This window comes from Molossus molossus, unplaced genomic scaffold (assembly GCF_014108415.1).
Source record: "Molossus molossus isolate mMolMol1 unplaced genomic scaffold, mMolMol1.p scaffold_m16_p_3, whole genome shotgun sequence".
Lineage (NCBI taxonomy): Eukaryota > Metazoa > Chordata > Mammalia > Chiroptera > Molossidae > Molossus > Molossus molossus.
In genome coordinates this window covers 41,884,913-41,897,435 of record NW_023425366.1, presented here as the reverse complement: position 1 = coordinate 41,897,435, position 12,523 = coordinate 41,884,913, and the positions used below count along the sequence as shown (strand labels likewise).

At 40.8% G+C, this 12,523-nt stretch overlaps 1 protein-coding gene across 3 annotated transcripts in view; it reads right to left on the bottom strand.

Moving 5' to 3' along the window:
• Positions 1-5,949: 5,949 nt before the first annotated feature.
• IPO11 (importin 11) overlaps positions 5,950-12,523 on the bottom strand; it is a 211,150-nt gene continuing 204,576 nt past the window's right edge. For all 3 annotated transcript variants that reach the window (XM_036279398.1, XM_036279399.1, XM_036279400.1), the window contains one exon: positions 5,950-6,738. In XM_036279398.1, the coding sequence (XP_036135291.1) occupies positions 6,574-6,738 (165 nt within the window). In that variant the 3' untranslated portion in view covers positions 5,950-6,573. The remainder of the gene's footprint in view (positions 6,739-12,523) is intronic.

Genomic DNA, 12,523 nt, shown 5'->3' with positions numbered 1-12,523 from the left:
GACTCACCTGGTTGTCTGTACTATATTTCTCATAATACTGTCACAAAACATTCTGTAACACCATAAGATGTGGGGGCAGAGGTGGCATCCCCACGCCGCTAAACGCGGGTGAGTGGAGGAGTCCTGTGGGATGCCAGGGCGCCGAGGGCACCTCTACTGAGACTCACCACTCAGAAGTCCACTGACATACATCAAAAGCATAAGAATATTACTACCTTCTCAATATTAACAATTCATCACTTAGTAACTCTGGGTCTAGTAATTTTAATGAAATTTTAAGAAATGTAGAGATGAATTTATGATCAAGGATGTTCATCACAGAAATATGTTCAAACAGGTAACAAATTATGATATATCCTTATAATGAATTTGTATGCAGATGCTAAATATATATATTTTAAGAATATATATTTAAATGACATGAGGAAATAGTTAAATATAATGCTCAGTGAATAAAATGGCAGTAGACTAATAAAAAGAAACCAGTATGATCCCAGTTTTTTGTTTTGTTTTTTTTTTTATCCTCACCCGAGGACATTTTTCCATTTTTTGTTCAGGTAGAGTGGGAGGGGAGGAGAGGAACAGAGAAAGACAGAGAGAGAGAGAGAGAGAGAGAGAGAGAGAGAGAGAGAGAGAGAGAAACATCGACGTGAAAGGGACACATCGTGTGGCTGCCACCCACACAACCAACCAGGGCCGGGGACAAACTGCAACTGAGGTACATGCCCTTAGCGGGAACCGAACCCGGGTCTCTCGGGACCGCAGGCCGATGCTCTAATCGCTGAGCCAAACCAGCCAGGGTTGATCCCAGTTTTTATGGCAATGTTTCTGTCTACACTCAGTGAAGAAAAATAAAATAAAATACTGCAAAATTTAACCGGTTATCTCTGAGTACTATTACTATTATGGGCAATTTATATTTCCTTCCTTACACCTCATTGTAATTTTAACTGTTTACCATGAACATGTTGCTTCTATAATGAGGAAACATGTTATTAAAAAGTAACTATGTAATTTGCTTGAAAGGTTTTTCCTGTTTTATCAGTTTTTCAATTGCTACTTCTAAATTATTTCAGAAACAAAACTGCTAGTCTTGTGAAGAGTTTTCCTTCTTCAGGGTTAGATAGAGGAAGGCCGATGGAGAGTACATGGGACTGTTTCAGCTCCAACACAGAAAGGGCTTGCAAATCACCACTCCAGTCTCTGCAGTAAAAACAACTGGACAAATGGAAAATCAGTGACTTTTCTTGAACTCATCAGAGAACTGAGTTTGCAGGGCAAACTGTCCCCCGAAATGTGGGGAAACAGGCAGACCCAGAGCCACTTACCTGGAGCAGGGGTGCTGCAGCCCTAAGCTGGCAGGCCGCCCCTGGGGACCACACTTGTTTTTGGGAACTACCAGGAGCCCCACCAATTTCTCATGGTGAAGTTCACAGAAAAGACTCCTCCATGGCTCTGACAGGTGGAGAGAAGAGTAATGTTTGTGAAATGTGCCCAGGGCTTTTTCCATAACAGAGTCCTGCCTACTCCCCAGGGAAAAGACTTTACCAGAGCCTGCTCCTGAGCCATGGGAGAAAGGAGTAACTCTCACCCCTGCCCCTTCTAGCCTTCCTGTCCCACCTCAGAGGAATGGGAAAGCTATCCAAGAAGAAACATATGTGAAGGTCACAGGCGAGACCAGGCCCACTAAGAGACTTGAGATTTAGCCATAAAATTAAAGAATGCTTCCCTCCCACACACTTGACCACCACACCACCAGGGCCCCAGTGAAGTAGTGGATTGCCCCTGAAAGGGCTACAGGACACAGCTCTCTCTAAGAAGTACTAAGGGAAGGCCATCAAGAGAGGAAACAGAAACTAGGAGCCCAGAAGAATTTGAAACCTCTAGCACCAACCTCAGCTACAGCAAACATTAAGCACACACAGCCTAACTCCGAACCAGATTAACATGCATACTCACACTACAAGATTATCTAGCTCCTATTACCCAATTCAGCATGTCCAGTGTTTAGTTACATGGCATGCTAAAAGGCAAGCAAAACATATAGGTCAAGATCTGTAATCAAACAAGAAATCAGAGATGTCAAACAAATAGATCGAGACTCATGTATGATACAGATGTTACAATGCTCAGATACAGATTTTAAAATAACCTTATTAATATGTCAAGGGCTCTAATGAATAAAGCAGACAATACGCAAGAACAGATGGGTGAATATTCTAGGAAAGAAACAAAAGTAAATGCTAAAAATAAAAAACACTAAAACAGAAATAAACTGAAAACATGACACCTACATATATACATATTCAATCTGCACAAAACCAAACACAAAGAGAAGTATCTTGGAAGAAGTCAGAGGAGGGAGGAAAAATCATTTTACCTATAAAGGAACAAGAATAAGAGTAACCGTGGGCTTCTCTTCAGAACCATGCAAGCAAGACAGAGTGAAAGACTCAGGTGTGGAAAGAAAAAGCCCACCCAACTAGAATTCTGTATCTAGCAAAAGTATCCTTCAAAAGTGAAGGATAGAGACTTTCTCAGACAAGTAAAAACTGAGGGAATTCACTGCCAGAAGACTTACCTGCAAGGAAATATTAAAATGAAAACTATATAGGTCAGAAATTTGGATCTACATAAAATCAAGAAAGGATGAGTGTTGGAGAACACACAAATGAAGGTAAAATAAAATCTTTGATTTTTTAAAAAGCCTTAGCTGATCTCTTTAAAGTAACAGTAACAGTGTAGTAAGTGATTATAGCATATGGATAAGTGAAATGAGTGGCAGTAGTATCATAAGGAACGAGAGGGAAGAAGGGGGAATATTGTTGTAAGGTACCTTCACTACACATAAAGAAGTGTTATTTTGAAGATGGACTTACATTAGTTTACAATCTATATTGTAAACCTAGGCAATTGTTCACATTTTTAAAAGATAAATATAATTGAAAGTACATTGAGGCACCAGGGACCCAAGGTTGTAGGCCTCACCTTTCTGGGTCTGTTTCCTCATGTATGGAATGGCATGGTTAGATGAGATCATCTCTGATTCCCTTCCTGCTCTGAAATTATAAGACTAAAAAATATAAAATAAATAGAAAGCCTACCTTGTTCCTTTAAGAAAATCTACAAGAAGTGATATCTAAGAGCCTTCTGACAGGTATAAGGACTTTTACAATAACCCATTCTCTAACCTATTACTTCAGTGAGTTTGGGTTTCCATATTTCCATTCCAAGCTGCCGTTAGCCGGTTGATCTAGTAAGTATAATAAAATATTGGATCTGCTCATCTGGTTCAGCATTTCTCGATGCATTGTGCTGTAGTAAAAAACACACGAGGCTGAAAAGGCCATTTCACAGTATTGATTTCACTGCCAGACACAGCACAAGACATGTGCCTTTCAATCCAAAAGAGAAATCAACGGGGCTGCCTTCCTGCCTAAATAGAGCTCATGATTAGTTTGTGATTACCTCCCGATCTGTCAATAGACCTTCCTTCCCTGGCTTGCTGTCAATACACTTCTGATGTCAGTGCGCACATTTATGAACTATGACTTCCCTGTCAATCAACAAAGTTTTGCTTCTACATTACTGCTTACCTTGCACTGTTCAAAAAAGAAAAAGCCACTTTGGGCTTAGCCCAGAGAGCACTGTGGATATGATCTACCCCTTCTGAAATGAGATACCGATCTTGTTTCAGGTAAAGCTATTGAGAAAATATTCAGCCTCATCTCGACTACTGCTCTAATTCTTTGCAATAAAAATCCCCAATAAGCAGTATTCTACTCATAAGGCCAATTTCCAACTTTAAAACCATCTGCCTAGGGGCAGGCAGACACAAATGTTTTAGGCTTCACTGGATCCATACCTGTTCCAGCAGTTACTTGCGTTCTATTTTTGTCCTCCTGGGAAACAAAAGTGGCATGAAAATCAGTGTTTCATTCTGAAGGAAAAAAGGGCCGGATGACCAGACATCGATACATTCCTGAATTAGACCGTTCTCCAAAGCACACCTGGCTAAACAAATGCCAACAGGGACAAATGAGCTGAAGGAGGAGCAAATCACGCTGGTTAAAGACGTTTGGCTGAAGGGCAGCTCTACTTGTTAGAGTAAGAAAGAAGTCAGGAAAAATGTAGTCAATGACTCGGTTTTGAATTTTATCCAAGGGCTTCAGACAATGAGGAGTCCCTCAGGCCAGTTCAACTGACCAGAAGTAAAAACGAAGAGATTCAGACCAACAGCTATAGTCCTTTTCTAGGGCATTAGGATCCCCACCCCAAGGACTCAACCTCAGATGACAGCATGGGACTGTGGGACAGTTCAAGATCTAGAACTGATGGACTGGCTTGCATCACTCCATGGACATCAGGTTCTGTATAATTCAGATGCATTTGGGACAGAATGTAGTTTCTTAAGGGGAGAAATGTGACTTAAAACTGCTGTTCCTCATGTCAGAGGCCAATGGAGATACCAAGATCAAAGGTTCACATTTAAGAAAATGATTATTTTATTTTCTCTCATTTTGCCAGCTGATTGATGCCTACTGCCTCTCATCGCAAACCACACTTTAAAATGTTATTGTTGGCCACCTGGGTCTTTGTCAGAGGGTGAGAGAACTGGAAAATAAAACAAATAGAAAAGGAGTGTGTTTGTGGAACAGGAATGATCATTACCTTCCATCAGGAGCCACGGTTCAACCAGAGGCCTGGCTGAGCTGTTTGTCAGAATCCTACATGTTCGCCAGAGGCTGCATTAATAAAGAGAATTCTGTAAATCAATAGTTACATTTTCTCTTGATTGAGCACTTGAAAATTCAAGATACAGGGATTTTATTTTTTTTTAGATATTTTTTGAGATATTCTAACCTTTAATTTAAAAATAAACAAACTCTTTCCCAGAGATAACTTTTTTACCTTTTTTTCAAAGTAGCTCTTTAGTAAGATTTGCTGCAACACTGTAACGCATCTGCCGGGCACTGGAAAGGCGAGCGCACCACTGCTGAAAAACTGGAGCGTGGGGGGTCGACTCTGACAGTACTAATGGGAGTAGTGCCTCAAACGAAAATAATTAAGTCAACAAAAGAAATTATTCTCCTTAGATCAGTCTTGCAGACTGTGTAACGATGACAAAGAAAGAGCATAAAGAAGCTTCCGGTCTGTAAATGAAGAGAAACTAAGGGTAACTAGGCTTTGCTGCCTATAGCACTGCCACCTACTAGGACAGTGCCCACACCAGGGCATGAAAGAAAACTCCCCTTTAAAAGTCAGGGGGCAATTTTTATGAACTCTTTTGTGTATATGTGTGTGTATTTTGTGTATTTTGTGTGTGTGTGGGGGGGGGGAATAAACAGACAAATCAAAAGTAAAGTATCTTTGGAAAATTTAATTTGGACGTTTTCTTTCTCTTGCGGAAAACACTGAATGCCTCTACACATTTCGGGTCTGGCTCACAGAGGGCAGCAGTTTCCTGCAGTTATATGCTGTACCCAACTCTCTATAGAAAGATCAGACATTTTCCAACAGTGCTTTTGAGTGTTTCCATACAAATGCTTTAAAGTTTCCTTATAGTAAGTGGCAAGTAAAACCAAGTAAGGCTTTGTCTTCTCCTTTTCCTCCTTTTGGTACTGCCTTTTGGAGGAACAAGGAAGGCAGGCTTGTCACATCAGTGTTGGCACCCTGGGGACTGCTGCCGGGTCCTCGAAGGGGCACCCATGCCGCTGCGGCCGAGGCAGCCCTGCAGTGCGGAGCCCGAGATGGGTGAGTGCCAAGCAGCCGCGTCCCAGCGCGGGCTGTGGGCAACCTGGCCCTTCTTGGTGGCCCAGGGCCCTGCCTCCAGACGAACAAAGGAACTAGGACCCGATCGTGGCCAGAGGCCTCCCCTGCACTGCAGTACCACATTCACTTCTGCGGGCCTTACGTGTACACTAAAGGCGAAATGTAATTATTGAACAGAAAATGAGAAAAAAAACCTTTACTAATTCCCGTATCAAATCACTAGAATGAAAATAAAAGCATTTCTCTGATAAAACACATTTTCTATGTCAGATGAAAGCAATTCCCTTGCAAGATAATCTCAGTGATGTGTACTTGCCACTATTTATACAGCTTTGCCTGGTACACAAATTTCTTTAATTGCATCTGAGCAGCTTTGTCATTTTTCAAACTAGTAGTTACATTAGCTTAAAAAAGGGATAAGGCAGCCAAATTTAACTAATTTTGGTTGCAGAAAAACATCTCAGACATTAACCTTCATCTTCTCAAATGTTAAGAGCACATGATTAAAAGGTAATCAAACAGTTTCTTCTCTTAACAGGAAACTAAGCAGCTATAGTCATCAAATCTATCTCTAGTAAACACAGGGCTCTCATAAATATAAAATTAAATTCTTTTGAGGAATAGGTTTATGATTTTCGTTATGTGGGATTTACATTTAGTCACTGTATTCTGTAGTAAAAAAGTGTGGTCTTTGCTTCTCTATTTCCATACACAGGACTTTGTCGTCTCAGCAGGCTCTCACGCAGATGGCAGGCTGGGTTCCTGGTTTGGGACAGGGGAGGCAGCCAGAGGCCTGTGCTCTCAGAAGCCCTGCAGAAACTCCTGGAGCTGGGTGACGATCTCCGTGTCCACCGTTTCCATGAGGGACTGGAAGCCTTGCTCTCCCAGGAGCTCCTGCTGTGCCTTGAGCTTCTCGTAGGTGAACTGCTGCAGGGACACCGTGTGCACCGGGTCCTTCAGGGCCAGCTGTGGACAGAGAAGACCACACTGTGTCAAAGGCAAAACGAGTCCCTCTTACATGTGACTGTCTGAAATTCTTTATAATCTCTTCCACAGCCACACAAATGCCTCTGCCTGCCTTCTTACAAGAGACTAAAACAGCTTCACTGTGGAAAAGTTTGTCAAAGAAAATTCATTCAATTTGTCTAACCTCAATAACTAGGTCCTCTGACCATAAATTGCCTGATTAGCCCAATCTCCCAAGAGTGGAGGGCTCATCCATGTAAAGAATCAAAACCTGGTAGAAAGTACCCTAAAAGGAACAGAACGTGCCGAACAGCATTAAGCACAATTGTCCAGGGTTCCTCTTAGGAAAAGCAGGCGCTTACTGTGGTAGTGAGGCCCTCAGGACCATAGAAAATGCACCCTATCCCAGATTACTATGCTAGTCACATTCACGTATGTGCTTCTGGTTTAAAAAGAGAAAGAGAGAAAAAAATAATGAATAAAATAAACTAAAAAAAAAAACAAGCATGCAGTCCTCCTCTCCATTGGGATATTTGTAAAGCAAAATAAATACAATTAAATTTAAAATAGCCCATCATTCCACTCCTTAAAGATAACAATCAACAGAAAACATTCTGGCCTCTTTTTCCTGTGCCTGTGAGATGCACACACATACTTACACATCAGTACTGCTCTTTGCATTTATGTTACCACCACAACAATCTACTTCAATACATGAAAAGAATTTTAAATCTGTATCAATGTTTTTGTGTAGGCATGTTGAAATAATCATGGTATAGTTTAAACACAACTTTAAATATGACTCTGCTGAATAATCAATCACAAACATGTATCCATGTATCCATATTCCTATGTATACATCCTTTGCTCTACATTTCAGGGTATTTCTGTAGCATCTCTATCTCTATCTCTATCTCTATCTCAGCATTACTAGATTAAAGGGCATATACAACTTTATAACTATGACTTATATCAATTTTAAAAGGTATAAGAGTTTTCAGCATGTGGCACTGTTGTTACTATTAGTATTATCATTATTTAAGATCTTCGTAATTCAAGAATTAAAAAGTAACACACCAGCCCCAACTGGTTTTGCTCAATGGTCAGAGCATTGGCCTGAGGACCGAGGGGTCACAGGTTCAATTCCTGGTCAAGGACACATACCTGGGTTGCAGGTTTGACACCTAGTCCCAGTCAGAGTGGTGCGGGAGGCAACCAATTGATGTGTCTCTATCACATCAATGGCGTCCCCCCCACACACTTTGCACTCTATCTACAAAAATCAATGGAAAAATATCCTTGGGGAAGTGTTAACAACAACAACAAAAAAGCAATACACCACCATGGCTGGTTTGGCTCAGTGGTTGGAGCATTGGCCCACGGACCAGAGAGGCCTTGGTTTGGTTCCCACTAAGGGCACATACCTTGGTTGCAATTTGTCCCTAGCTAACAGTTGGGATCATGTGGGTGGTGGCCACTCGATGTCTCTCTCTCACATCAATGTTTCTCTCTCTCTTCCTTCTTCCTTCTCTCCCTCCCGCTCTATCTGAAGATAAATGCAAAAATGCCCTCAGGTGAAAAAAAAAGGCAATATACCATTGCTTTAAGCTGTACATTTTCTCATTATCAGTAAAGGCTTTATGTAAAGTGCCCAACATGGCTGGGTGGAAATTCTCTTTCCTACTGATACTCAATTTGATTCTAAACTGTACAGTTAATTTATCACATCTCCGCACTTTTATTTCCAACAGATTAATAAATAGGAAAAGTATCACTATACTGAACCCACAAGGTATGGCATAACGACACACCAGTATAGTATTTTTAAAAAGTGTACTGATCAGTCATATAAAGATTAAAAGCATTAATCTCTTAGAAGGAGAGTTGCAGGGAGGAAAAGAAAAAAACACACATAATCTCCAACTGCACACCTTGAAAAAGCTTAAAAACAAACTTTTTTTAAGTTTAAAAAAACCACATTAGCAAATAAATGTCTATTCTGGCTTGTGGTAGACATTGATTAATCACAGCTTTTAATACCATTTTGTGAAGAAATATCCTATGAAATAGGATTCTCTAGAGAAGAATCATTGTTACACATCCACTAAAAATCCAGATATCACCTATCACTGCCTACATCAATGCTGTCTTATACGATACAAAATACTGTAGATGTTAAACATGTTACTAACACTAGGACATCAAAAATAAAAAGATGTGCAAAAGAAAATCATTTATTTATAGGTATAAAAATTCATGCATTGATAATGGAGAAGCAGCAATATGATTAACCTTGTGGAATCAATACCATTGCTTCACAGTAAACTAGCTTATACATTAATGAATGAATCATTATAAAATTTTTATGTCATACAGTATTATAGTTACATTCATAATACACTGGAAACATTATTGTGTTTTTTAAAAGAACCACTCACCTGTGATGACAGGTCAGCTACTGCCTGTGCCCAGCCCAGGGTCACCTGGTAAAGGCTATAACGTGACCTGCAGTTGCTAGCTGCCCGTGCTGGGCTTGGGGGTGCCTGGGAGTGGTTATGATATTAATCGAGCTGGCTGCCACTAGTGCCGGGTTTGTGGACCTTTGAGAGATTTCAGGAGTCTGCAGGTGGGCTCAGGCCAGTGGCTTTTGTGCACTAGCTTCCAAAAGAGGCTCAGACTGGAGTGTGGATTGGATGTGGTACGGTCTCAGAGAATAACCAGGGTGAGGAGAGGGCAGAGCTAGCCAGATTGATTGTGACTCATTTGGCACCTGCTTACACCTGCAGACCATGTAGGGAAATTGCTCAACAACAACAAAAACAATGGTTCCTACAGGCACTTTATCCCAGAGAGAGCTGCTTCCAGTCTTCACCCTGAAGTCAGACAATTCAGTTTCTCTCCACATGGCCCTGGCACTTTTTGAGCAGCTGTCCCTTCTCTGGAGCTTAGATCAAGGGCTTGTGAGTGAGCCTGTGCTGAGGCCCTTTGAGAGGATGTTTAGATGTACAGCAGCCCTCTGTCTCACCAAGACTGTCCCAGCTGATTTTCACAGCCAGCTCAGCTGTTGTGGGCACTGGTGTTCTGGCCTAGGAGCCTGGTGTGCAGCTGGGACCCTTTGTTCCCCAGTGGCTCCACCACAACTGAGATATCCTACTGATTCTTAACCGCCATAAGTGAGTGTGGGACCAGCTCATTTTACATCTGCGACCCTCCTATCAGTTTTGACATGGCTTCTTTATATCCCTTAGTTATAGGACTTCTATTCAGCCAGTCTTCAGTTGGCTCTCAAGGGTGGTGGTTCTATAATTTAGTTGTAATTTTGATGTAGTCATGGGAAGAGGCAAGCACAGCATTTACCTACTCTGTCATCTGGATTTTAAGTCGCCAAAATTTAATGCCCTTTTGATTTTTTTTTTTTTTAAATCCTCACCCGAGGATATTTTTCCATTTTTTGTACAGATAGAGTGGGAGGGAGAGAGAGGAAGGGAGAGAGAGAGAGAAACATCGACGTGAAGGGTCACATCGAGTGGCTGCCACCCGCACGACCAACCAGGGCCGGGGACAAACTGCAACCGAAGTACGTGCCCTTAGCAGGAACCGAACCCGGGTCTCTCCGGACCGCAGGCCGACACTCTAACCGCTGAGCCAAACTGGCCAGGGCTGCCCTTTTGATTTCTGACTCCAGAATTCCAAATGTTTCTCTTAACAACAGAGTAAATAAAATCCAATTCTATAAATGACCTTTTTATTTTAGCCTGTTTTTCCTAACAGGTTATTGCTACAATATAACAGCAACATACATTTACACATTTGTCATTTAATTGGCACGTTATTAAATTCTCTTCAAAGCTGATCTGTTGATTTTCTTGGACTTTCTGGCTTAAATCATCATTCAATGACCACATGCTGACCCTTGAACAACACGGATTTGAACTGCGCAGTTCCACTTATACGCATATTTTCCCACAATGAATAGGTAGTACTGTATTTTTCTTCCTTATGATTTTATTATTTTCTTTTCTTTAGCTTACTTTATTGTAAGAATTCAGTATATAATACATATAACATACAAAATATGTGTTTATGTTATTGGTAAGGTGATCAGTAGTTAAGTTTTGGGATACTCAAAAGTTATACACAGATTTTCAACTGCACAGGGGCTGGCATTCCTAACCCTCACGTTGTTCAAGGGTCAACTGCAGTGACTTTTCTTTTTTGGCCAACATTTAAACCTGTGTTCACTTGTATGCACCCTGGCTATCTCTTTCTTCTTGTCCATGTGGCAGACTATCACCACACCTTTTGCTTTTCTTCCTAGGTATAGATCAGGGGTGGGGAATGTCCAGCCCACAGGCCGTGTGAGGCCCGCGAAATCAGTACCAGCTAACATCACACACCTCACAGTTCCAGCCATCACATTAGGGGTGAGTTAATTAACTGTTTGACCAAATATAGCAGGCTAATTTTTAAGTTGATAATTTTATGACCTGTGAATGATGTTATAAATATCCAAATAGCCCTTGGCAGAAAAAAGGTTTCCCATCCCTGGTATAGACAGACCACATTTTCCAGCAATGAAATATGAGTAGAAAACGATGTATCATTACCCAGACAGGTTCTTAAATCACTCCTACCCAATTCTTTCCCCCCCATCTTCCAGTTAGACAGAAACCAAAATAGCAGCATCTCAATATATCTGGGTCACCCTGAAAAACTGTTAGACACCCACTCCTAACCCTCTCTTTTTTGTGATTTTCCTGAGTAAGAGAAACTATTACATTAACCTTTGGTTCCAGGGGTCTGTTACAGAAAACGGTGCTCTCTGGCAGTCAGTTCCTTCACTGTCCAGTGGTATGTTTGTGTTTCATTTCAAATGGCTATTTAAAAATCATGTTAAAGACATTCTATTCTTATTTCAATAAGAAAATTTACCAGGAATAATGATAAATGCTGAATTTAGTGCTGGATTAAATTTGCTAATGGTAATTTACATCTTTCACATATGTAAGAGGGGGCAAAAGTAGGTTTACAGTTGTTCATATGGAAAATACAATAGTTAACAAATAATAATACAAGAATAAACTCTGGCCCTGGCCGGTTTGGCTCAGCAGTTAGAGCATTAGCCCGCAGACCACTGAGTCGCAGTTCCAACTCTGGTAAAGGTCACGTGTCTCGGTTGTGATTCATTCCTGGTCCTGGTTGGGGTCGTGTGGGAGGCAGCCACTTGATGTGTCCCTTTCACATCAATGTTTCTCTCTCTCTCTCTCTTTTCCTCTCTCTCCTTCCCACTCTATCTGAACAAAAGTAGAAAAATGTCCTTGGGTGAGGATAAGAAAAAGAATAAACTCTGTGTTTCACGTCCTCACGAGTGAAAACCTACTTTTGCCCCATCCTGTATTTTTATAAATTAAAAAATTTCCTATATTCTGTTTCCGTTTTATTCTTTTCCTGACAACTTCCACAGTTTTCTAGGTTCTAAAATAATGCTTGCATAGCATTATCTGTTCCTTAAAATTTAACAGTGCAAAGGGAGGAAAGGAAAAAGGGAGAAAGAAAAAGGAAAAAAGGGGGGAGTGTGGGAGAAAGATAAGTTGCTGGCAAAAGGATGTCATTAGTAAAATGAAATGAATACATAGTTTTAAAAACTGATAGTACATTGAAGTAAAACCACTTACAAAATGAGCAAATAAGACACATTACTAAGGGAGGATTTTCCCCCCATGGTTATAAATCTATTTCTGTGGGCCTAAGTTGTTTTTTATTTATTTTTTGGTATATTATATTT